At 42.6% G+C, this 24860-nt stretch overlaps 1 protein-coding gene across 1 annotated transcript in view; it reads right to left on the reverse strand.

The window, feature by feature from the left end:
- hmcn1 (hemicentin 1) overlaps window positions 1-24860 on the reverse strand; it is a gene marked incomplete at its 5' end in the record, with an annotated part of 76580 nt that overhangs the window by 9184 nt on the left and 42536 nt on the right. Inside the window, 60 exons of the mRNA XM_079157217.1 lie at window positions 38-208; window positions 339-608; window positions 836-917; window positions 1185-1375; window positions 1721-1855; window positions 2003-2216; window positions 2403-2593; window positions 3048-3317; window positions 3615-3749; window positions 3838-3975; window positions 4233-4340; window positions 4638-4802; window positions 4952-5073; window positions 5291-5447; window positions 5564-5691; window positions 5954-6098; window positions 6279-6420; window positions 6507-6643; window positions 6882-6963; window positions 7323-7519; window positions 7616-7894; window positions 8002-8099; window positions 8463-8646; window positions 8754-8878; window positions 9013-9172; window positions 9342-9491; window positions 9716-9847; window positions 9976-10057; window positions 10597-10799; window positions 10897-11010; window positions 11100-11264; window positions 11447-11543; window positions 11845-12032; window positions 12131-12244; window positions 12338-12535; window positions 12837-12987; window positions 13076-13221; window positions 13511-13624; window positions 13719-13892; window positions 14002-14193; window positions 14331-14417; window positions 14667-14780; window positions 15658-15825; window positions 15929-16210; window positions 16322-16477; window positions 16620-16742; window positions 16880-16976; window positions 17214-17389; window positions 19140-19263; window positions 19497-19648; window positions 19872-20048; window positions 20895-20996; window positions 21164-21287; window positions 21705-21859; window positions 22082-22251; window positions 22341-22449; window positions 23323-23604; window positions 24003-24281; window positions 24386-24540; window positions 24635-24761. Coding sequence (XP_079013343.1) covers window positions 38-208; window positions 339-608; window positions 836-917; window positions 1185-1375; window positions 1721-1855; window positions 2003-2216; window positions 2403-2593; window positions 3048-3317; window positions 3615-3749; window positions 3838-3975; window positions 4233-4340; window positions 4638-4802; window positions 4952-5073; window positions 5291-5447; window positions 5564-5691; window positions 5954-6098; window positions 6279-6420; window positions 6507-6643; window positions 6882-6963; window positions 7323-7519; window positions 7616-7894; window positions 8002-8099; window positions 8463-8646; window positions 8754-8878; window positions 9013-9172; window positions 9342-9491; window positions 9716-9847; window positions 9976-10057; window positions 10597-10799; window positions 10897-11010; window positions 11100-11264; window positions 11447-11543; window positions 11845-12032; window positions 12131-12244; window positions 12338-12535; window positions 12837-12987; window positions 13076-13221; window positions 13511-13624; window positions 13719-13892; window positions 14002-14193; window positions 14331-14417; window positions 14667-14780; window positions 15658-15825; window positions 15929-16210; window positions 16322-16477; window positions 16620-16742; window positions 16880-16976; window positions 17214-17389; window positions 19140-19263; window positions 19497-19648; window positions 19872-20048; window positions 20895-20996; window positions 21164-21287; window positions 21705-21859; window positions 22082-22251; window positions 22341-22449; window positions 23323-23604; window positions 24003-24281; window positions 24386-24540; window positions 24635-24761 — 9405 coding nt within the window. The remainder of the gene's footprint in view (window positions 1-37; window positions 209-338; window positions 609-835; window positions 918-1184; window positions 1376-1720; window positions 1856-2002; window positions 2217-2402; window positions 2594-3047; window positions 3318-3614; window positions 3750-3837; window positions 3976-4232; window positions 4341-4637; window positions 4803-4951; window positions 5074-5290; window positions 5448-5563; window positions 5692-5953; window positions 6099-6278; window positions 6421-6506; window positions 6644-6881; window positions 6964-7322; window positions 7520-7615; window positions 7895-8001; window positions 8100-8462; window positions 8647-8753; window positions 8879-9012; window positions 9173-9341; window positions 9492-9715; window positions 9848-9975; window positions 10058-10596; window positions 10800-10896; window positions 11011-11099; window positions 11265-11446; window positions 11544-11844; window positions 12033-12130; window positions 12245-12337; window positions 12536-12836; window positions 12988-13075; window positions 13222-13510; window positions 13625-13718; window positions 13893-14001; window positions 14194-14330; window positions 14418-14666; window positions 14781-15657; window positions 15826-15928; window positions 16211-16321; window positions 16478-16619; window positions 16743-16879; window positions 16977-17213; window positions 17390-19139; window positions 19264-19496; window positions 19649-19871; window positions 20049-20894; window positions 20997-21163; window positions 21288-21704; window positions 21860-22081; window positions 22252-22340; window positions 22450-23322; window positions 23605-24002; window positions 24282-24385; window positions 24541-24634; window positions 24762-24860) is intronic.

The raw sequence follows: 24860 nt of genomic DNA on the forward strand, positions 1-24860 counted from the left end.
GTACTGAATCCTCTGAATTATTTTAAAGCACTCCCACCTGGACAGGGCTTTCCCTGACAACTACGTGTTTCTGTGTCAAATCCTGCACAGTGACGTCCCCCATTGGCAGGTAGAGGATTGTTACACTGTCTCAGCCTTTTTTGGGACCCGACACCACAGGACACACTGCAAGGACCCCACTCTGACCACTCGGAGTAGCCCCCATGAACTGGAAAACAAATGACTGCACGTTAACACAACATGTCTTTTGCCATTTGGTCCATTTGGATGATTGTTTACTGTACTTTTAAAATGAGAGTTGGCTGAAACGATAACAATCCCCACCATGTCCTACTCACCTCGCACAGTAAGAGTGACCCTGACCAGCACTGATCCCAGCAAGTTTCTGGCCACACATTCATATTGAGCTGTGTCCTCCTTCTGGGCACTGCTGATCCTGAGGGAACCGTTGGACAAAGTGGAGAAGCGGTCGTTGCCCAGCAGGGGTCGCCCCTGGTGGGACCACTGTATCATGGGGGTAGGCTCCCCCTCCGCCTGACAGTTGAGCACAACTGTGGTGCCAGCATCCACCACCGTCTCCACTGGCTCCACTATGATGGTCGGCGCACCTGGAAGAGGGCAGATCTATGTGATCTAACCTTTAAAGGGGAATTCCACCGATTTCACACATTGAAATCAGTTTGGGAGCACTAAAAAAACAAAACCTGACGATGTCACTGTTTAAGGTGCAATACAAAATCACTGAAGTACTATGTCAATTTTTGCATTTTGTTCATGTCACGAAATGCAAGACTCTACGCTAAATAGGACAGACACAGATAAGATAGACACTTACGCTGCAAGGTAAGTGTAACACTCCTTTCCACCACTCCAGCGTCATTTGTTGCCACACACATATAGTTGCCTGCATCTTCACTCTGTATTAAAGTCAATGAATGCACAGTTCATTATCATCATCACAAATATGTTTAAAAAAAAATCTCTATATATACTTAAATGACTGTCTGAAAAGCTGCACAATATAAAAAATACTTTCTACTTATTTGTTTGCAGATAAAGACATTGAAGAAATTATGTTTACATGAAATGTTAAACCACTTAGCCAACAGAGCACTTTCACTGTTTATCAACTTTATTTACAGACTATTACACATAAGACACCTCAGTTTAATGTCTTTTCCTACCACAGTGCCATAGATGGCCAGAGAGCCGTTGTCCAGCTGACGAATGCGGTTGCTGATCTGGATGTTTATTCCACTCTTGCTCCACCGGATGGTGGGCAGGGGGTCTCCCCGAACCTCACAGTTCAGGATGGCATTACCGCCCAGAGGTTCAATGCGGTTGGAGTGAAGGTCCCCATCGATGATAGGAGGCTCTGGGGACAGACAGAAGAAGTTGACATTATGGAAAGACCACTTGATTAGGATTGAGTTGTAAGTTAAATGGTAGCTCTTTACTTTATTGTACTTAGCATTTAAAAGCAGCATACTTTTAATACAATATAATGTAGTTGTGTGTAGCTATAGGGACATTTTTAAGTGGTTATGTTCAATATTTGTCAACAATGTCTCCTATAAAAAGATATCTTATATTATTACAGCTGTGTTTTACTATATTGTCATGCATTATCTGTTCATAAATCAGCCTCCACTTATGGGTGCCTACAAAGGGGGTTATAGTTGTTAAACACATTGATGAACATTAATATTTGTGGTTTTACCTTTGACATAGACAAAGCCCGGTGACTTGATGATTCCTACACTGTTTTCCGCCACGCAGCTGTAGGTGCCAGAGTCGTCTTTGTTCACTCGCTCTATCACCAGCTCACTGTGGCCGTTCATGTGGTCGTAGTGAACTAAAGCATTAACAAAAGGCAGAAAAAGACCATAAGAAAAAGACAATCATACGCCGGTATTCTAATATATCACATACAGTACAGCTACATAAAAATGTTTCCGTTGATATAAAACATTTTCCTAATCAATGGGGTCTTGCTATACACCTGGGATGATGTTGTTGTTGAAGGCCCATGTGATCCTGGGAGGGGGGATGCCACTGACTCCACAAGCCAGCAGGAGGCGCTCTCCCTTGTTGAGGGCCACATCTCCTAGCACCTCAGTGAAGACAGGGTGAGTATGTACAGTAAGGGTTGTTGTCCGACTGTCCTGTCCGACTGCATTTGTGGCAACACAGGTATAACTGCCTACGTCGTCAGGCTGGTACAGAGGGAGGGGAGATGAGGAGAGTGGGAGCAGAAAACAATCTTTAAATGCATCTTTTTGATGCAAGAGAAGCCACTTAAGGCACCTAAACTAAATTTAACACAAGCTATTTTCACTTTCCAGAAATCTACAGACATAAACAAACATGTATAGATCATTTGTTGTTTATGTTTTTCTTACCTGAGCGATGTCTATTACCAGCTCTCCAGAGGGCAGGATTGTGTACTCCCCTGTGCGTTCACTGAGAGGATTACCGTCCTTCTCCCAGGACAGGCTGGGCTGAGGGACCCCCTCTGCCACACACACCAGCTGAGCCTGACTGTTTTCCACCACCGCTACCTGCTGCTCTCCATCTTGAATGGAAGGTGGGACTGCAAAGAAGTCGATATCACATTCATTTTAAAACAGTCTAGAGAAGGTTTTTGAAAATATGCAAAGCTGCTAATGCCCTCTACATTACATTTTATATTTTGAGGCAATTAACTGGATTGCTTTATTGCACATGGCAAAATGTAGTACACCAAAAATGTAAAAAGGCTTCGTTCTTCCTGCTTGCTTACACTCACAGGTGGTGTAACTAGTGAAGTGCTCATTCAGTAAAGTGAAACTTAAAGCATAAGTACATGGGTAGTTACAGCTACATCTTTGCAATGGTAAGTGGTACTTAAGATTGTATGTGAAATGTGGTTTTAAAATATTTGAAGATACCAATGTATCACATTCAGTTAGATCAGTTTCACAATATATGATGTTTGTGTGACACCACAAAAATAATGCGCAGTGTTCATTGATGTAGTTTAAAATACTGTCCTAACTGAAACTTACTCTGTACAGTGAGGCTCATCTCATGGCTGACTGTGCCGGCTGCATTGGCAGCAGTGCAAGTGTATCGTCCAGTATCACTTGGCTGGATGAAGGCGATCTGCAGGGACCCTGAGTTGAGCACCCGCTGGCGCACAGATTCACTCAGCGGCTGCCCGTCTTTATGCCATGTGACGGAGGGGGGAGGGGAGCCGTCAGCTTGGCAGTGTAGCGTCACAGAGGAGTCCACAGGTGCCAGATACCTTTGAGTCACTGAGCTGATTACTGGAGGGACTGCAGGACACAGCAAATGGAAACATATTTAGAATATTTATTGACGTTTTTTGGAAATAATCAAAAATGCAACGAGGCTGATGAATATGAATTTAGATGACTGAGGGGCTGCAGGTTGGAATTGAAGACTCATGAATGTCAGCTCTTCTTTTCTTTTCAAAAGTAGTATTTAATGCAGCGCTATTGTCTCAGAACACATGATTGTAAGGTGTTCTTCTTACATCCCTGTACACAACTAATGAATATTACATAATACGTCTGTTAATCTAGTTACTTGTACTTGAGTGAGTGCCCTACCTTGTACTCTGAGTTTGGTCTTGCCCAGCGCAGTCCCTGCAGGGTTTTGAGCCACACATATGTATGTCCCAGAGTCCGACACGGAGGCCTTATTAATCCGGAGACCACCATTAGGCAGCACGGTGAAACTTCCACCTGACATGAAACAAGAGACATGATGCTATGCCTGATTACTTATGATGACTGACACACACACACACACACACAGAGAGACATTAATTACCTGTGGTGGGTATATTGATGCCCTCCTTCTGCCAGGTGATGGTGGGTCTGGGCGAGCCTGTGGCCCTGCAGGGCAGAGTGATGGGGTTATTCAGGATCACATCCAGGGTGGAGGGATGAGACTGGATTACTGGGAGTTCTGAGGAGAGGGATGGGAAAAGAGTGATGCTCAGAAAGATCCCAAGAAAAAAAAGAATAAAGTGATACAGTAAAAGCATGCAAGAGTCATATAGCAGTTAAAGTCATCGCTGAACACATATCACTAATGAAATCCTCATCAATCGAAATGTAATTATATTTCAAAACGATGATGTGCAAATCAGTTAAGTTCAGAACCATGATTATTTTTGCTTGTCTCTGCACAGCGTCCAAACAGCAGGGAGTCTCTCTTCTTACCCTGCACTGTGAGCTGCACGTGGCGGTGGGTGGAGCCTGCAGCACTCTTGGCCGTGCAGGAGTAGCGTCCTGCATGACTGAGCTGAGCTGAGGGGATCTCTACTGGACCTGAGCACAGATCATAACACACCAATTCAACAAAATTGACGAAGCTAATAAAGTAGCCTGACACAGTTATCACTTGGTATAACCTCTAATGGTGTATTAGATGACTCACAGTGGTAGCTTTTCTTCGAATATAGCAAGACCAGTGAAAGAATTAACTGAATACAATAGCATTACTAATTCTCATAAAAGAGTCGGTGATTAACGTATTTTGCCAGCAATTTAAGTATTTTGGTGTCAATTTGTAAAAATCTTACCAAATAAAATGTGCATACTATTTACATTAATCCTGATTCTGACCTGTGGGCAGGATGCTGTAGCCCTGTCCCTCTTTGGTAAGCTTCATGCCATCTTTAGTCCAGTGGATTGTGGGCACTGGGACGCCAGAGGCAGTGCAGGCGATGACCACTGGGGACAGTCTGGTTACGACGAGCTCTGTGGGTTCATCTGCTATAGACGGAGGAACTAGACGGACATAAATGAAAACATGTAGCAAATGAAATGTCAAAGAATATTTACAACAGAAATATAATTTCAATTAAATCCTGATATAATATCAATGAACATGCTGTAATAATAATGATACATTTCTCAAAAAACGCTGTGTTACTCACCGTGGACAGTGAGGTTGATGGATCTGGAGTCTTCCCCTGCTTCATTAGAGACCACACATTCATACACTGCTGTGTCCTCCACTGTTGGTGCTATAACTACCAGGGAGCCTGATGATAGTAATCTGGAAACAATAAAATAGATGTAGGCGCTCTATAAAAAGATGGAAAACTGAATAATATGTATACATATATTTTAAACAGTGAATCTTACAACGAAACGCTTAAGCAATAAAGCTATTAATGTCATCTAAGATGAGGAATTATAAGATGTTCCAGTTTTGTATTAGTCAGTCTTAACTATTGAATCAGAAACTGGAGAGGGAGAAAACCTGGCTCAACCTGTACATATTCTGGTTCTGGTCAGTATTGATGGCTCGCCCGTTTTTCATCCAGCTGACGGTGGGTTTGGGTATACCGGTGGCCTCGCAGGACAGGGTGGTCTGAACGTTGACTGTGACCGTCACATTGGTGCGGCTGTCAGCGATGGAAGGAGGGACTGAAAGATAAGAACCGACGATCACAAGGTTCCTTGGTGACTGTCTTTGTGGGTGATTGAGACAGTTTGAAGGTATTCATGTGTTTTGTTTTTGTATGCACATATTTACCACCCACCATATACTTGCAGATCCACTCTCTTGCGTTGTGTCCCAGCCTGGTTTGTTGCCATACACAGGTAGCGTCCAGTGTCGGTCACCTGAGCAGAGTGGATGTGTAATGACCCATCCTCTGCAAATGTGTACCTGCGCACATTTGTACAAACTGGATAAGGTATAGCACTTATCTATACCTTATAGATAAGATATTGGCATTTCACAGAGGAAATGCCAATAACTGATAACTGAGTTGTGCTACAACGTCATAATAATATATGATTTTTAGATTGTGGAACTTGGAAAACACTAATACATAATATCAAATAGAACTGCAAATGCAATTGTTTTATGATGCAAATAGTATTAATTTGAGATAGAGGCATCATTGTTGCATAACATGTGGCTTTACCTGGGGTTGTTTCCTGCCAATATGGCGCCATGTTTTCTCCATGTGACACGAGGCGGTGGCACTCCACTTACGATACACTCAAGCACCGCTGGCTTGTTTATGTGCACCGACACCGTCAGTGAGCCTTCCTTGATAGTTGGGGCCACTGAAGGCACAGGTGACAGATTAATATTTGTGTACTCATTTGTAGCTGGGCATTGAGTTTTGCTCTGTAATTACAGACGGAGTTGTAAAGAGAAAAAAACTTCTCCTTTTCAGCTCTATAAGAAAGGATATACAGTATATCTATATGTACATTAGTTGTGGATAAATGATGTTACTGTACCATTTACAGCCAGGTTAAACTGTCGCGTGGTCTTGCCAGCAATGTTGCTGGCCACACAGGTATACTGAGCTTTGTCGCTGAGCTCAGCCATGTTGATCTGTAAGTAGCGGCCACCAGACACAATACGCACACGGGCAGAGGCCTACACAAAGATAAGTAATTTGTGAACACGTTTCATGAGAATTAATTGCATTGTGTGGATAGTTGTTCATTTGTTTCATTTCTGACCTGCAATGGTTGGCCATCTTTGAGCCACGTCAGAGTTGGAGGTGGAACAGCATCTGACTTGCACTCCAGAGTCACCTGTCTGTTCTGCAGCACTGACACATCCTGAGGTGTGCTCTCCCCAGCAATGTTAGGGGGAACTGTTGCAGAAACAACAGAAAAAGACTGTGGTGACATGGATTTTATAGCCCAATCTCATGTCACCGTGTTATGTATTTATTACAGGCATGACAGTAAAATATATGTATTACCTATGTACAGATTGACTGAATCATCCCTTTTTGTACTATACGTTAATTACCTTTGAGTCAGAAATTGTTTCAACAATGTCATGTACAGCGCTAACAGCAATGTGTATTACACATCTGTGTTACCCACCATGCACTCGAACGAGGAACTCCTTGTCATCATCGCCTGCCGGACTGTTGGCTAAGCAGCTGTATCTGCCTGTGTCCTCCAACTGAGTACAAGAGAAAAACAGTGTGACAAAAGGTGTGTTTGTAAATCCAATGCGAACACCAGAATGAGAGCGCTGCTGTTCGACGAAATAGACTGTTCTGTTTCTATATGAATTAACAAACAGCTAAGTTATAATATATATATATATAATATAAAACGTTGAGGATGCCAATGATTATGAAGAGACTTGAGACTGTAATATGCCTATGAAAATAACTTTGAAATTGTAGGCTATAGCCCAAAATTGCAGGACTTATATTATCATATACAGTATTTGATAAAAGTATGTTTTTAATTTGTTATAGATAAGAGAAAGAGATTCCATTTAAATTGAATGTGTACCAGTCCCATGGCACTTACCTGAGCCGAGGCCACACGGAGCACCTCTCCTCCCCGGAGGAGGCGTAGACTGTCCGTCTGTGGGAGTGGGCGTCCATCCTTCAGCCAGGTCAAAGAGGGTGTCGGGATACCTGAGGCCTCACACTGAAGCTCCAGCACATTATTAACCACGACAGATACTTCTGCTGGTACACCAGAGCCCTTGATGTGGGGAGGGTCTGAAAATGAAAACATAAACCAAACGATATTTGTTTTCTTATCCATGAATCGCAGCTGAAGCTGGAGAATAAGAGCTTTAATGTGCTTTTACTCACCCAGAACTTTCAAGTTGAAGTGGCGACTAGCTTGGCCAGCGGTATTGTTAGCTACACAAGTGTAGCGCCCTGTATCATTGACCTGGGCCTGGATGATTTGCACAGTGGTATTCAGATTGAGAAAATTGAGGTGGGGGTCAGGAATTAGAGTTCCCCCGTCTTTGAGCCAGGACAAAGAAGGGGCCGGGGTCCCATCAGCAACACACAGCAGAGAAGCCAAGTTTCCTCTGACTACAGTCACATCCTCTGTGCTCCCTGCTCCGTCCAGACCAGGAGGGACTGAGGAAAACAATAAAAGATACAGTTCATTACCATTTATTGAGCAACAGTTTGCTTTTGTGATGTGGTTCTCAGATTTTACAAGCAAGGAATGTTTTCAGACTTACCGTGCACCTGTAGGTTGTAATGTCTGTTGTCCACTCCTGCTCTGTTTGACGCGATGCAGGTATAGGTGCCGCTGTCGGACACCTGACTTCGTGTAATCCTGACAGATACAAAAGGTATCTTGTTACATTTGAACTCTCACTAAAGGTGTAAAATAACCAAAAAACTATTTTTTTTTTCCTTTTATGAAGGGTGAATTTCTATACCGAATTAACGGTAGGAAAACCTGCAGGATACAGCAGGTTTTTAAAAAGAGAATTAATTCATGAAAAACATAATTGCGCAAGTGAACACATACGATTTCTTTGCAATTTTAACAGATACCAATTGCACCAATACCTTAGTCTTACCCTAATTGCTTTGCAATCATTTCAACTTATGTGCACATACAATGCACAATATGTTGTTGTTAATGCAGCACCATGTGCTACAAACTCTTATTGAGCCCTGTCCACTGACCTACCGGAGCACCTGTCCAGCAGAAAGAAGCCGTATGTGGGAGGACACTGGCAGAGGCAAGCCATTTCTCAGCCAGTTGAGCTGGGGCGGTGGAGAGCCTGCAGCAACACACTCAATGTTGACAGAACTGTCCAAAACTGTAGTCAACTGCTCAACTGTCTCACTGTTGCCGTCTATTAGAGGAGGCACTGAAAAAGTAAATGTGAAGCAAAGTCAGTGACATTAAAATAAACAAGACAAGTGACTCAGACTGTCTGTACTGGACAATACAAGTAGTAAAATCTATTTAACCCACCATACACATTCAGATTGAATATCCTGTCTTCCTGTCCTGCAGTGTTGGTGGCCACACAGGTGTACTTGCCACTATCAGTGGTGTGAGCTCCAGTCACAGTGAGTGTGCTGCCATCTGGACTGATTCTACACACAAAGGCAGCATCGCTTCAGCATTAACACCACTTTTATCATTATAACATCATTTACCACTGGATTGGCCTGCTGTGAAATCCCATAAATTTCCTTCTATTTTGTTATTTTCTTGCGGCAAGCATTACCTGAGCCCCTCGTCCCTCGTATTGTTGATGACTTCCCCATCTTTCAACCACTGGATGGTTGGAGTCGGAGTTCCCCGGGCTCGACAGACCAGCTGGATGCTTTCATTCACCAGGACTCCCATTTCACTGGGCAGCTCTGATCTAGAGATACTGGGAGGGACTGAGAGAGAATTACTTGCCTTAGCACAATCCTATGAATACCATAAGAAAAAATAAAACGGTAAATACATTTATCTGTATGATAAACTATAAGCTTGACAGCATACAGTCGACAAGAGTATGTCGTAATATTCTAAACTTATTTATAGTGACTGAGGCTTTGCATGTACCTTGTATGGTGAGGTGGTAGCTCTTGTGTGCCTTGCCCTCCACGTTGGAGGCCAAACACGTGTAAGTGCCGCTGTCAGAAAGCTGTGACCGTGCAATCTGCAGCTTGCTTCCTCCTGAGAAGATGTGCATCTCCAGAGACTCTGAATACTCTAAAGAATCATATGAATGAAACTACAATGAGAACCTAGTTATCTAACATTAGCCCTTTCCCTCATCCACCCTTACTTGTGTTTTTTTCTGTGTAAACTTGTAGAGAAACATAAGATACAGCTTAATAATGGATATCATTCCCAGGACGACATTAACAAACTACATTTTTGAGTGGGTTGGTTTGTGTGATTCACAAAAAAATGAAAACTAAACGAAGGCGTACCTATGGGTCGTCCATTCTTCAACCAAGCAAGGCTTGGAGGAGGGATTCCAGTCGCATCACAGGCAAAGGTGACTGGGTTACTGATGGTTTCCACAACACTCTCCTCTGCTGGCCCGTCAATACTGGGAGGTACTGAAGAGGGAGGGAGACGTTTATTTAATATTATATTGTGTTAAGTGTTAAGCATTGTTTGAAAATTCAATATGTGTTTTTATGAAGTTCATACAGATTTTTGAATAAATAAATATATCATGAGCTACCATAAATATTTAAGTGGAAGTTCTTGTCCACTTGTCCAGCAACATTGCTGGCCTTGCAAACATATTGTCCAGTATCAGACACCTGAAGAACAGAGCAGACATAAAAGGAAGATAAACAGCAAAAGTAATAGTCAGTTATCAATTAAAAGGAAAATGTGCCAGAAGCTCGGTAAGAACTCTTGTGGAAGTGAAGCATTCATGTCAAATCATGTTTTGACCCAACATCAGGCCCTGCAATGGGTATCAGGATGACATTCTCAGGCCCTGACTTAACAGCACCTTTAAGCTGCCTTTAGGTCCTACTCTCTCCAATGCAAAGAGCAGATACTTGCTCTTATATCTACACTCTATCTGCTTAGACTAAACTGCTGTGGCTGGCCCCACTGACTTGATAGGCAGTATCATCTTTATGTCAGTATCATCTTTATGTCATGGCCCGCTCAGTCAAGCTCAGTCAAGCTCAGTCAAAGTGTGGCTGCTACAAAAACTCAAGCTTTCATCAAAATTAAAACAAAGAAAAAAGACATCACAGTCATGGCCATACTGTTTGACTGGACATGCAATCGCTGAAAGATGTTGAAAACGAGAACAGACACAGCATTGCATCCATTCATCTCTTACCTCCGAGCCTTTGATCTCAAGCATCTGTCGTTCCGCCAGGATGCGCAGGTTTGCTGATTCTGTCACCATCCTGCCGTTCTTGTACCAGGTGATGGTGGGAGGAGGTACAGCGTTGGACTCGCACTCCAGAGTTACTGATTTCCCAACCAGCACATTCACCACCACAGGAGAGTCCCCGCTACTGTCCCGGATACTTGGAGGAACTGGAAGGCAGAGGAGAGAGGAAAACATTGACCGTCAGTTTATGATGTAAAGTCAGGCGCTCAGTGTACAGTGCACACATTGTGGATGTGGACTGACCAAAAACAGTGAGGTAGATGTGTTTGTAAGCCTCTCCTGCTGCGTTAATGGCCACACAGCTGTACTTTCCTCCATCAGATACTTTTGCTTTCAGAATCTGTAGTGTACGACCACCTGAAGGCACAAATGGACACAAATAAAAATGGCTTCAGTTGTCACCCACTGCTCAATGTTCATTCTTTTAAATGTGATATTTTAAGCACCTGGCATGATGAGTGCATGATTGGTGTTGGCCTGAATGGGGCCCCTGTCATTTAGCCAGCTCAAGGTGGGAGGGGGGAATCCAGTAGCTTCACAAGAGAGAGATACAAAGTTGTTCACCACCACAGTCACAGTCTCAGGACTCAGGCCGATAATGGTGGGAGGCACTGAAAGGAAAAATACGAGAAACAAACTGTAGTTTTTATCTCAGAGTGCAGTCTTTAACAGTATTTAGGTAAAATCAGTTCTTTCTACATGAGAGTAAATGTAGATGTATTTTCAACTCATCTTTTCACAATTTGATCAAACTGAGCATTTAGAATGTAAATGTGATTCACATGCGACTCACCATGAACATTAAGGTTAAAAGATTTTTCTGCACTTCCAGCCACATTGTCAGCCACACACACATAGCGCCCTGTGTCAGATACCTGAGCAGTCAACACCTGATGGTTGGGAAAGATGGAGACATGTAGAATCAAGTCAGAACACAGATTTTAAGATAAAATATACCATATCAAGGTGATGCAGCGTTTCTTTTTAATGGGACAGATATTCCCGTTGTAAATGTTTCTGGACCTTAGAAAGTTGTGCATAAATAAAGTATTTATTCCATTAACCTCCTGTTAGACTGAATAACATTGAACAAGGGTTTCTGTGTATTATATATAGTAACTTTAACTTGGAATGGTTTCAAACTAAAATGAACTATGGCATGAAACAGAACGTGTGCTTCCTGGTTGTTACCTGAAGTGTTCGCCCATTGGACAGGATCCTATGTGGCCCATCTGAGCTGACTGGCTGGCTGTCCTTAAACCAGGTGATCTTGGGGGCGGGGTTTCCATCCACGTGGCACTCCAGTTGGGTAGTTTTGTTGACCTGGACTGTGACCTCATCAGGCAAATCACTGCCTGTTCCCCGTATGGTCGGGGGCACTGATGAAGGACAGAAATACACAATGAGAAACAGATCTATGTAAAAAGACTTTCACCCAGCTCTGTTAAACTGACGAAAGAAAAGTGTTTTTACTCACATAACACTCTCACATCATATTGAATGGAGTCTTCTCCTGCTTCATTGACAGCCACACAAGTGTATCTGCCTGAGTCTTCAGCCTGGGATCTGGGAATCTGTAAGACTCGCCCACCTGAGAATAAAACTGTCAAAGGTTAGTATGTATGAACTCATTCTGTCTTGCTCCAACTTTTTTTGTCTCTGGTTTTTTTTTGGTCTATCTCACCTGGCAATATCAGTATTTTGTCATTGGAGGACAGCAGTTGTCCATCTTTATACCAGGTGAGTGTTGGAGGGGGGACAGCGTTGGTCTCACAATATAGAGAGATGGGATTGTTGAGTATCACATCTCGAGCATCCCCTCCAAAGCCAGGGGAAGACGTGGTGTCACCGACTCCACCAGGCCTGTTGAAATTAGGTGGAACTGAATTGGGGGGAAAAGGAAAGAGTACAAATGTTTAAGTCCTTCTTCTAGCAATTTGGAAACTTAATTTTGGTTTGTGGTTGGAAACATAATCAAGGGAATGGCTCTACATTTATCTAAAAGGATGTTGACATTAAAATAGATGTTTTTATTGTACAAGATTTTTGCAGTTGTTTTCTCTTTACGATATACTATTTTAGTATTAAAATAAAAACACAAACAACAGCATGAGAATACTCTGAGCCCATGAAATGCACAAATAGTCTCAGTTCATACATCGGCATCAGTCAACCCAGTTCACCTTGTATATTTACATCAAAGTCCTTCTCATCCTCTCCAGCTATATTAGTGGCAATGCAGGTGTAGCGGCCAGTGTCTGACACCTGAGCATGCTTGATCTGAACAATACGACCGTTGGCTGTTATGGACACATGGTCATCTGCACGCAGGATCTGTGGTAGAAACAGTAGTTGTGGCTTTTACAGGTTATTTTCTTTATTTGCATCCATAATCTCCCATGGAATCAAATTAGATGTCTACCTGTCCGTCCTTGTACCACTGCAGTGCTGGTGTAGGAAAAGCCTGAGCTGCACACTCCAGGGTCAGTGTGCTGTTGACCTTTATCTTGACCTCTTTGGGGGCCAGTCCTTCCCCTGGGATATCATTCTTATTGATCTGAGGGGGAACTGGAGTCAAGAAACATGTTTAAGATTACACTCACATGTATATAGCTATGTTTGTATGATGATCCTTCATCCATCTTCAAGAATTTACAGGTTGCAATTTCCAAGTTAAATCATTGTAAAGAATTCGATTACTGATAATTATCAGTTTACTTGTTACATCTTCATGTAAGCATATGAAATAGGCTGTGCAAAAACTCATATTTTCCATATGAAAAGCTTTGCACTGTACTCTTCATTTATTTTCTGGTAAAATAAAATAGAGCATGTAAAAAAGATGCAGGAATCTCACCATACACCTTGACCTCATAGTGCTTCAGTGTCTCTCCAGCCTCATTAGTGGCCACACAGGTATATCGCCCTGCATCCTCTTCTTTCGCATTGATAATCTGCAGGGTTCGCCCACCTGTGAAAGTATGGGTGACGAATGACAAAAGATGCACCATACTACTGTATTCTATTTAGTTCGACTCTCGCGTAATGTACATGTGATCTCAAACCTGGAAGGACTCGGATGTGGCGACTGGACTCAAAGGGAGTGCCGTCCTTGAGCCAGTTGATGAGAGCAGGAGGGTAGGATTGGACTTCACACACCAGAGAGGTGGGGTTGCTCAGAGTTACTGTCACCTCCTCTGCAGAACCGTCAGGACCTGACCCGGCAATGGTGGGAGAAACTGGCAAAAAAAAAAGGAGGGAAGCGCAGAACAATCAAATCAAAGACATGATTTAATCTCAAATAGTTTGATTCATACTAGAAACTTTTTAAAAGAGTTGTGTTTGTACCCAGGACATTGAGGTTGAAGTGGCGGTTGCGATGCCCTGCACTGTTAGATGCCAGGCAGCTGTACCTGCCAGTGTCTGCAACTTGGGCCCCAGAGATTTGGAGGAAACGTCCGTGAGACAAGACTTGGTGGCGTCTGTCAGGCACCAACAGCTGTCCGTCCTTCAGCCATTTAATCTCTGGTGAAGGGTTACCTGGGAGATTATTAGGTGAGGTTAGGGATTAATGTATCTTTAATATAATCTACATTAAGGATCGATCAGGAGAATTTTCATCAGCAAAACATGAGATTTGGAAGTCAAGGTAGAGATGTCTGTATGATGTCAATTACCTGACGCCTCACAGGTGAGCGTTATGTTGTGTTTCTCCTTGACTTTCGTATCCACCACAGTTCCCTCGTCCACAATGCTTGGTGGAACTGTCGATTTAGACTGAAAATCAATTACATGGTTCTCACTGTCTGCCAATGTATTAAAAGGCTTTCACAGTAAGAGATACATGTTCATCACATCTCTTCAGATTGATGATAAATGAAATCAAAGGCAAAAACAATTCTCACCCCTATAGACTTTTAAATGGTATTTAAATCTGTACACTGAAGTTGACATTGTCATTCAATATGATGCCGTCGAAACAAAATACTAAAATAGGTATATAATATCATTACCGAGGATGTCGAGGTCAAAGTTCTTCCTTTCCTCTCCAGCGCTGTTAGACACAATGCAGGTGTACCTCCCAGCATCCTCTGCTGCAGCATGCATGAGACGCAGGCTCCGGCCCCCTAGAGATTTAACAGGCCAATTACTAACATTTATCCATTGTCATCATGGAGTGTTTTCAAAGGCTATGTCAGCATAAACCTGCCCCTTTTCCACAAAAGACAAACATCCTGTGGATGTGTAAACAACAGTTAAAGCCCGCTGAAAGTGAATCACCCCTCTTAGAAAACTGGGATCAATTACCAAAAATAATTTAGACTCTGAGGCTCACAGCTGTTAAAACATTTACAAACCAGTATAATGAGATTCCAGACTAATTGCATCTGTCTTTAAACACAACTGAAGAAGGTTCATGAGAATCTCCTGTGGCAAACATTGACACAAAGTAAACTTTCTACGCCTTAACAATCTAAACAATGTCATTTGTTTGGTTTCCAAATAATTCCAATTATCCTGAGCATGTACAACATGTAGATGAGTCAAAAAATTGGCAGATGCATAGTTACTTCTAGTTCTGCACATCTAGGTAGTTTGCTTAAGTTCAGGGGCAAGAAAACCCCAATACATCTGGTTAAATGTTTAAAAACACAATTCAAAGTAATTGCTACTGTTTGTCTTCTTTCCCGAATCTCTGTCTGTTGAGTTTGGCCCCAGTTACAATAAGCCTATTACAACTTATTACTGGTAATGTATTGCAACTGCTTGGCCTTTGAAACCCAGCTCAAAATAGTTTGAATTACTCCTCTTAAATTTAGACCATCATTCATATCCCGGGTTGGCTTGCTTTCCTCGAGTCTGTTCCTTCATGGATGGGACACTAAACTAAGAAGGAATTTTATAGACGTTTGAAGACATCCGACATGACATACAACACAGGGGGGGAAGAAGCCTGAAAAACAATTTCAATTTGAAAGCCCAGAAAGTCAGACTGTAACTCACCCGAGAGGACGCGCACTGAGCTGGTAGCTTTGATTGGCCGACCATCCTTCAGCCACGTGATGGCAGGAAGAGGGATGCCAGAAGCCTCGCAGCTCAGAGCAACTGGGTTCTTCACTACAACGCTCACATTTTCCGGCAACTGCACCTGACCAATTATACTAGGTGGGACTGAACAAGAGGAGAGGGAATGAGACAAAAAGACAGAAAGAAAATGTAAGACATTGAAATGGGTTGTAATTCCCCAAACTTAGGAACAAAAAAAGATTCATACCATGAACACTGATGTCATGCTTGCTGTCAGCCTGTCCTGCCACATTAACAGCGATACAGGTGTAGCGTCCTGTGTCTGACACCTTAGCATCTTTAATCTGCAGCAGCCTCCCCTCGTTCTGGATCATTGCACCGTGCTGGCCTGTGATAGGCCGTCCATCTTTCAGCCATGTGACGGCTGGTCGTGGCACGCCCTCTGCAGCACACTGTAGGGTCACATCGCCTCCTTTTGTCACAGCAACATCATCGGTGTTGCCCTCGCTGCGTCTAATAGAAGGGCGGACTGGAGTGAAAGAAGCAAGTGAGTCGGTGCACATGCTCTATATCGATATCTTTTTGCTGCATGATACAAACATGTATTCGTAAGTTTGTACTTTTTTTGGCACACTCGTACCATAAACCTGCAGGCTGTACTCCTTGGAAGTGGTGCCGGCTGTGCTGGAGGCTGTGCAGGTGTAGGAGGCTGTATCTGTCCTCTCAGTGCTGGAGATCTGCAGCTGGCGACCTCCTGACAAAACCCTGAGCCGTTGGTCTGATTTGAGCTCAGAACCTGGGATGAACACAAACTACAGGTTAGGTATGGTGTTCAAACATGTAACACACATAGCACCAGTGCATCACCCAATGTCCATAGTATATTCCTTTTTTCTCTTGTCGTCACGTTGTGTATCTACAAACTAAGATACACTCACCGTCCTTTCTCCAGATGAGGCTGGGGGGTGGTATGCCACTGGACTCACACACCAGAGTGATGAGACTTCCTTCAATCACAGTCAGAGGAGATGCCTCCCCTGAGCCGCGGATACTGGGAGAAACTGTAATAAGAACAAGACACCTAAAGGGGGCGCTCACATCTTATTCAAGCTACATGCTGGTGCTCATGCAGTCTTTCATCAAGAGTGGGTTCAGCAGAATAACAAACAAATAGAGACAAAAATGAAGTTAAACTCACCCCAAACATTGAGGTTGTAGTTCTTCTCTGTTTTGCCGGCAACATTAGTGGCTTCACAGGAATACCTGCCTGAATCCTGAACCTGGGCACTATCGACCTAACAAATAGATATACAGACAAATCATGAGATATAGTACTGAAAAACTCTGAATTATTAAGCCAATAAACTAGATATTTATTTCGTAAAAAAAAAAAGAGGTGAATATTAAAAGTGCAACTGTTTTGATAAGGAGGAACCACAGCACCTACACCAAACTTTGTACTTCAAGCTGATTCAAAACACTCCTTACAATTATTAATATAACTGTTTTATAATTTCTAACTCTGGCTGTACCTTGAGCACACTCCCATCCGCTGAGACGGTCAGACCAGGCTTCCTGAAGAGCGGGCGGCCATCTTTGCGCCAAGAAAGGGTGGGTGGAGGGATGGCATCGCTCTGGCAGTGCAGCTCCACTGGACGACCGAGCATCACCGTGGCATTCGCCTCCTCCCCTTTAATGTTTGGTGGCACTGTGGCAGACACGAAAGCAAGCTACTGAAAACAGTATCATGTATACAAAATGAGACCATAAATGAGGTACGCATACACACTATTCCCGCTTGGCCATTCTAAATGCTGTAAGCTCTTCATATTACCTCATAAGCAAAACTGAATAATTGCTTCCTGAGATGCACAGGCTCGGTTAAGTTGGGCATCTGGTGCTCTTTAAGTACTAATTATATCTTGTGTTATGGCAGCATCATTAAACCTGTTGAACATTTGTTTGTGGTATTAACAATGAGAGTAGCTTCATTTCCAAGAAGTTCATGAAACCTAATCTCCAAGGAAATTGCTAACATGCACTGAGATACATAATGACTCAGGAGCAAAGAAATTCCCACAGGAATGTTTTTGTTCCCTCGTGATTATCTAGGTATCATCACAACCAAAGATGGGTGTTGCTGAGACCTGTTAACTAGATTTCCTGCAACATTCCTCAATTTTATTAATCCGAGCTTCTGTATGTCAGTATTTCATGAGACAGGACAGTCCCCCTTTTTGTGTGAAACTGGCCTGATCTAAAAAAAAGGCTGCACGCCAATTTCCCCTACATCATGGTCATTGGGGAAAGACAGAAACAGACCCTCAGCTCAGCCTAGGCCAGACACAGGAAGCTGCAGAAGAATGGTAGCAATTACCACAACAAATCTGCCTTTATTTCTCTGGACAAGCTCTTTTTGATCTTTCTGAGGAAACGCTTGTATTCCACATACATATGTTGAAACAGACATACAGCAACAGACACATACAAGCGCAGACTTTAGATGTAAACTACTTGTCTCCTATTTGCTCGGTAAGATTAACTTTGTATAACTTGTATAACAACTGTCCTGCCATCAAGCACAGTTCTATGTTGGGAAACTGACATGGTTTACTGAAATGCCAAACTTAATCAAATCATACTTCGTCCCCATGCAGAGACTTGCTCAAGGTCTTGTTCAAATATTGTTTCAGTATTTCAATTCATGTTCCCTGCTGGAACTGATGCTCTGTTGAAAGACATACTACAGTCGGCCATAGCCATTACTCAGTAAAACAAGAAGGGAACAAGGAAAAGACATTAAAGTCATGAACACAAAGTCCTAAGGAGAAGAATTGAATAATAAGTACTTTCCTTTCAACAGCACCTGCCAACAACTTGCCTAATCAAGGTAACAATTTTAAGACCAAAACGTATGGGCACTTCAAAGCATCCCACAAATATAATGCAGTGCAGCATTAGTTAAGTCTCTGTCATAATGATGATGGAAGTTATGTCATTGTTGGCTGAATCTGTGATCTAAAAGTAAACAAAAGCGAAAAACCCACCACTGAAAGTCAAAACTTAGGACTGAAATCACCTGGGGCTGCAACTTCATTGCTCATTTTTCTGCCTCTTCTGAATTAATTAATTAATTAATTGTTTTGTCAGCAAAACGTCACAGAATATTAAAAACAATCCCCGAGCTGAAGATGATATATTTTAATTGTTTTTAACACTAATGTTTGACAAACAGTCCAAAACAGATATTCAGTTTACTATCATGTAAGACATGGAAAAGATGAGAATCGTCACACTTCAGAGGCTAGTTCATCAAAATGTCTTGAAAAATAGCTAAAACAATAAATCTACTGTCAAAACAGTTTCTAATTTATTGTTTTGTATGTAAACGTAAAGTATGTAGCTGTATATATACACGTTATATATGTTCAGAATTGTTGCCGTGCTGATTTACTCACCATAAACTCTCAGGTCGTACTCTCTATGCTGTTCTCCTCCGGCGTTGACAGCCACGCAGGTGTACCTCCCTGTATCACTAACCAGTGCACTGGTTAGAGACAGCACTCTGCCACCAGACAACACCTGGGAGGAACACATCAACAAGTCAGACACAACGCACACACAAATACATAAAAACACAGCAATAAAAAAAAACTACAGAACAATACCATGACACGTTTCATGAAAATGTAGGCATATATTGTATATGTTTGATTTAATTCAAGATAACAATTTAAGGAGACTTTATGCCCCATTTTGCCTCGTAAAAAATACAACTACATAATCATAGTGATATGAGAATAATGTGTAGCCACCTGTATGCCATGTGACACACTTGCCACAGGGCTGCCATCTTTGAGCCATGTGAGGCTGGGCAGAGGAACACCGGTGGCCTCGCACTCGAGCCTGGCAGCTTCATTCACCACAACTGTTACGGTCCCACCTCGGCTGGAGATGACCGGAGGCACTGCAAGGAAGGAAAAGGAAATGATTGCATAAATGCATGACAAATAGTCAGATAGAGAAGTTGCTGGCATTTTAAGTAGTTTTAAGAAATTGGATAAGGTGGTTGACTGAAGAGTATCTTATCCCTGTGTGACTTAGTCGTCTCCTAGAGAAACATTGTTATGATGTCTACTTACCTGATTTTATAAAGAATCTGTAAATCTCAGTTTAATGTATGTACTCACCGTACACCTGTAGGCTGTGGGATATCTCAGCAACTCCAGCTAGGTTGACCGCTAGACATCTGTATATCCCGGCATCAGACAGTTGAGCTCGTTCAATCTCCAGCATCTGGCCACGCTTCAGCATCGTCAGGCCAGCTGCACTTGTCAGAGGTCGGCCATCTTTGTACCAAGTGATAGCTGAAGCACAATAGGTAATTCAAAGTGCTTTACATAAAGCAAAAAACACATGGAAATCTGATTTAAAAGACATCAGAAAGAAAAAGAAAAGAATAACAGATAAAGGGATAAAGGTTGAAGTGCAGTTATTGTGTAGAAAAAAAAAAGGACAAAAGAAAATTAAAAACAAAACCCTTGTTTTAGCCATGATTAGCTTTGAGTTGGATCACATCTCAGAACTTACATTTGTTCCAGATATGTGGTGCATAGAAACTAAAGGCTGCTTCAGTGTTTTTTGTTTCAACCCTCAGAAAAGTAAGCAAACACCGTCCAGGTGTGCTTAGAGGTTTCGAGATTTCAGAACACAGAAGCAGATCAGTGACGTGATGTATTTTGACCTATTTTAACATTTAGTGCTTTGTCAAAGTAATAGAATTTATTATTTGACTATTTGTGGTCGTGAAATTTAATTTACAAACCGGACCTCTATTTGTGCTTTGAACAACGGAGCCTAAAACAGATTTATAATAAAATATTTTCACATGTAACATTTTCACAGATATCAGATTGTTGGAATGAAACACCTGCTGTAAAATGCACACAGCCAAAGAAAGGAGGGTTCAATAACACTGGAATGTGCCTGCTTATCTGTACTGAACTTGTACTGAGGAGAGAAAGTCAGTGGGAAGAGAGTAAAGCTGCCTGTAGGGAGTCATCTGAGATACATTTTCTGCCGTTCCATTAATGGTTAAAGATAAGGAAAAGAGCCGAACAGCCAATACCAACTCAGAAGTCAGAGGAAACTTCGCCCTGGAGCCCACGAGTGAGCACAGCAGGAAGGAGGACAAAGTTTGTGAGCCGTCTTACCGGGTAATGGGCTGCCTGTGGCCTTGCACTCAAGCTCAGTGGAAAAGCCTGACAGGATGGTCTGGTTCACGATCTCTCCAGAGTGGAGGATACTGGGCGGCTCTGAGGGACACACACAAGAACAGTAATGTATCAGATGATACTCTCCTGGCTCCACCTAGTCCCTTGACACAGAACGCAGAGAGAAGTATTTATGACAGAAACCAGGAGATGAGTGAGACAAGGGACGGAAACATGGAAAGATAGTGCTGTGTGTATCTCGAAGTTACCATGGACACTGAGCCGTATGTGCTGTTGGGCTTCACCAGCTGCATTGGTGGCCAGGCAGGTGTATTTCCCAGAATCCTCTAGTCTTGCCTCTGTGACCTTTAGCATTCTGCCCGCTGACTCCAACTGTGACAGATACAAACACATACAGGACACAGACAATTCAGACTGGTAACTACTTTTCATGTTAACATGTGAGCATAAAAGTATATTCTACATGTTGGAGGAATTTGTCAGTTTGAGATTCAAACAGCTGAAGCCAATCAGCCAATACTAGCGTATTCAGACATTTGCTAAAAACACATCACAGGCCAAAAGTCAAAGAGTCAACTGCAATTGACTCCCATTTAGAATAAAAAAACAAAACAAACTTTGCACAAACTGTTGCCTTGCAACGCTCAGCAACTTAAATTAATGTTGCTGAATATAACGGTGCCTTTCTTTCCTTCTGTGTAGCATTGCATGTACTGCATGTACTGTAGGGTTTGACTGAGGCTGTGCCTACTTCAGTGGAATTCATATTCAGTCTATCAGCGGACCAACCTTAACGTGTCCCTGTGTTGTGTCAACTGGTCGGCCATCTTTCAGCCAGGTAATGCTGGGAGGAGGGATGCCGCTGGAGATGCACTCCAGACTGATGGGCTTGTGGAGAACCACCGAACGTTCAGCCGGCCCGGTGGTTCGAATGGATGGAGGAACTGTGGAGATGAAAAGGATACAGTTATTCTCTTGATAACACTTTACAGCAAATTTGGAAAAAAGGACATCACAAAAAAGACAAAGTAGTATTTACCCAAGGTGGGAGTGTCTCTGTGGCTTGCATTTAAAGCACAAATCACATTTATTACAATTAATGTGTATGCATAACTTTCCTCTATATTCATTTGTTGTCAGAAAAATTGTGTGACAAAACATTTTACCATGGACGACCACATTGAAGTCCCTCTCGTGGTCTCCTGCTTCATTAGTGGCCACACATTGAAAACGAGCCGTGTCAGAAACCTGAGCGCGGGAAACGACCAGCCGTCGACCGTTGGCTGCTACCCGCAACCCCTCAGCCTGTCTGACTGGTTTTCCATCTTTATACCACCTGGAAAGGAATAGTTTTACATTGAACATGTGTGTGTATGCATTTTTATTTAAATCTGTGTATCTGTATGCATGAGATGGAGATCTTACGTGATGACAGGAGCAGGTGTTCCAGTGGCTTGACACTCCAGCTCTAAAGGGCTGCTAACTATCACTGTGCTGTCTGTCACGTCATCAGCTCCGTCAATGAAAGGAGGAACTAGGATTGAAAAAAATAAATGTCTGTGTCGCTTTAAAGTAATATTTCAATGCATTTGAACCCGGAAAACCACAATAAATACCTGTGAATGTGACACTCGAAAACCATGTAAAAATGAATTGAAAGCTTCTTTTTTTTTTTTTTTTCATTATAAAATCTCAACTTTGGAACTAGAATTTATTCCAGTCTTTCTCTATTTCTGCTGCTGTAAGTAATAATATCAAAAAAGGTCAGTGAATATAGTATGCTTTTTGTAAAGAGTTCTCCTTAGTCAGACATGCAAAGTCACAGCAAAATAGCAGGTGCCTGTTTCCCGTGTGAGAGGCCTTGGGACAAAATAATAGTGTGAGTCACATATTGACACAAGTTGTCGTGGCCGAGTGGTTAAGGCGATGGACTAGAAATCCATTGGGGTCTCCCCGCGCAGGTTCGAATCCTGCCGACAACGATCAATAACTTTTCCACTGTCCATAGAAAGTTGCATAGAACAAGCTGACATGTCATTGAAATAATGAGGTATGTTCTTAAATATTAAATACCAGAGAGACGACTTAAAATCTGCACTGTGGATTCTTAAATGGCTGTCTGTGAAGTGAACACAATGCTGAATTTCTGTTAATACTCTATAGCATACGGCAAGTACACTACCAGTAGTAGTATACTATTTTTTAATTTATTAACAATTTGAGCAACTAACTAATAAGTAACAACTAACTAGAATTAAGACAAAAAAACCTGTGCAAAGATAAGTGAGGTCCCAACAATTCTCGTTAGTTTGGGTCTAACACGACAGTGACAATGATAAAACATTGAGACATGAGTGTGTGTGTATGTGCTGTGCAATGTTGTCAGTTGGCTGTAGTGTTTCTATACCTAGAACTTTGACGTCGTATTTGACCTCCTTCTCTCCAGCGATGCTTGTAGCTACGCAGACGTAACGTCCCGAGTCTGACACCGTGGCTGAGAGGATTTCTATTTTACTCCCCTGCTCGAGAAGACGGACACTTTCACCATCACGCACAGGAACTCCATCCTTCAGCCATGTGAGGGAGGGGGGAGGGTGTCCCCCAGCCTCACACTCCAGAATCAGAGGCTTTCTGAGGACCACTTTCCTCTCAGTTGGCCCGTTATCGCCCCCTGCAATGGTAGGAGGCACTGGGGGGGCATACAAGAGAAACAGAACAAAAGGAGGGATAAGCTTGGAGGACTTTTTCACTTGACTGATATCTTATTTACATCTCACACTCAAGGCTTCCAACATGTTACATTTCTTTAAAACATAAATTCCTCCACTCTGTATCCATTTTTGTGCTCTTCAAGGATCAATGATTTTATTTTTACATTAAATTGTTTGTGCACCATCCACAGCTGTTTCAAATTATTCTTGACTGCTGCAAAGGTATTTATGCTTTGTGAGTGAAACCAAATGCCTCAAATCTCTGATTAATACAATAATAAGCTTCAGAGCTCAGAACATATGAGAATGATTGCAAATGCAGACACACAATAGGAACATATGTTCAGATCTCAGGTCTCAGATGTCAGGTTCTTACAGTAGACGTCCAGTTCGTAGCTCTTGTCAGCGCTCCCGGCCACACTGGTCACCTTGCAGGTGTACTGGCCAGCATCTGACGCCTGCACCCGAGGGATCTTCAGGTAGTGGCCTCGCTCGACATACTGAAGCTGTCGGTGGGACAGGATGGCCTCACCGTTTCGGTACCAGGTGATGGTGGGAAGCGGCAAGCCCCGTGCCTCACACTCCAGTGTTATCAAAGTGTCCAGCAGGGCTGTGACCTGTGAGGTTATGTTACCTCCTTTGATGGAGGGGGGCACTGGAACAATGGCACAAAAATTACGAATCAGAAATTTGTAATTCAGCTGTATTTAGTCACATTTAGTACCCGACTACATAGGATCTGTCAAAATCCACACTCACCAAAGACACTGAGGTTGAAATCCTTGGACTGTTTGCCGGCTGTATTCACGACACTACACTGGTAGCGGGCCTTGTCCCCAAGTCGAGCACTTTTTATCTTCAAAACCTGACCCCTGTTTGAGACCTCTAGGTTGGGATCACCAAGAAACACCAGCCTAGAAACATAAGTTTAACCCAGTTTATTCCATTTGTTTGATCATTCTTACCATAATAGAGACAGTAAGTACTCTCATATTAGAAGGCACTTACTTCCTGTCCTTGTACCACTGGATTGTGGGAAAGGGCACTCCTTGCACATGGCATTCTAGACTGATCTCCTGTTTGACAATGGCTGAAACATCTCCAGGAGAGCCTGACCCTACGATGGTTGGTGGGACTGGGGCAGAGAGCGAGAGTATCATTGTATATTAGCAGACTCATCAAGAAACTGATTCATTGAGAAAGCACAAACAGTCCTACACATGTGGCTGCTTTT

This window comes from Pholis gunnellus (assembly GCF_910591455.1).
Source record: "Pholis gunnellus genome assembly, chromosome: 4".
Lineage (NCBI taxonomy): Eukaryota > Metazoa > Chordata > Actinopteri > Perciformes > Pholidae > Pholis > Pholis gunnellus.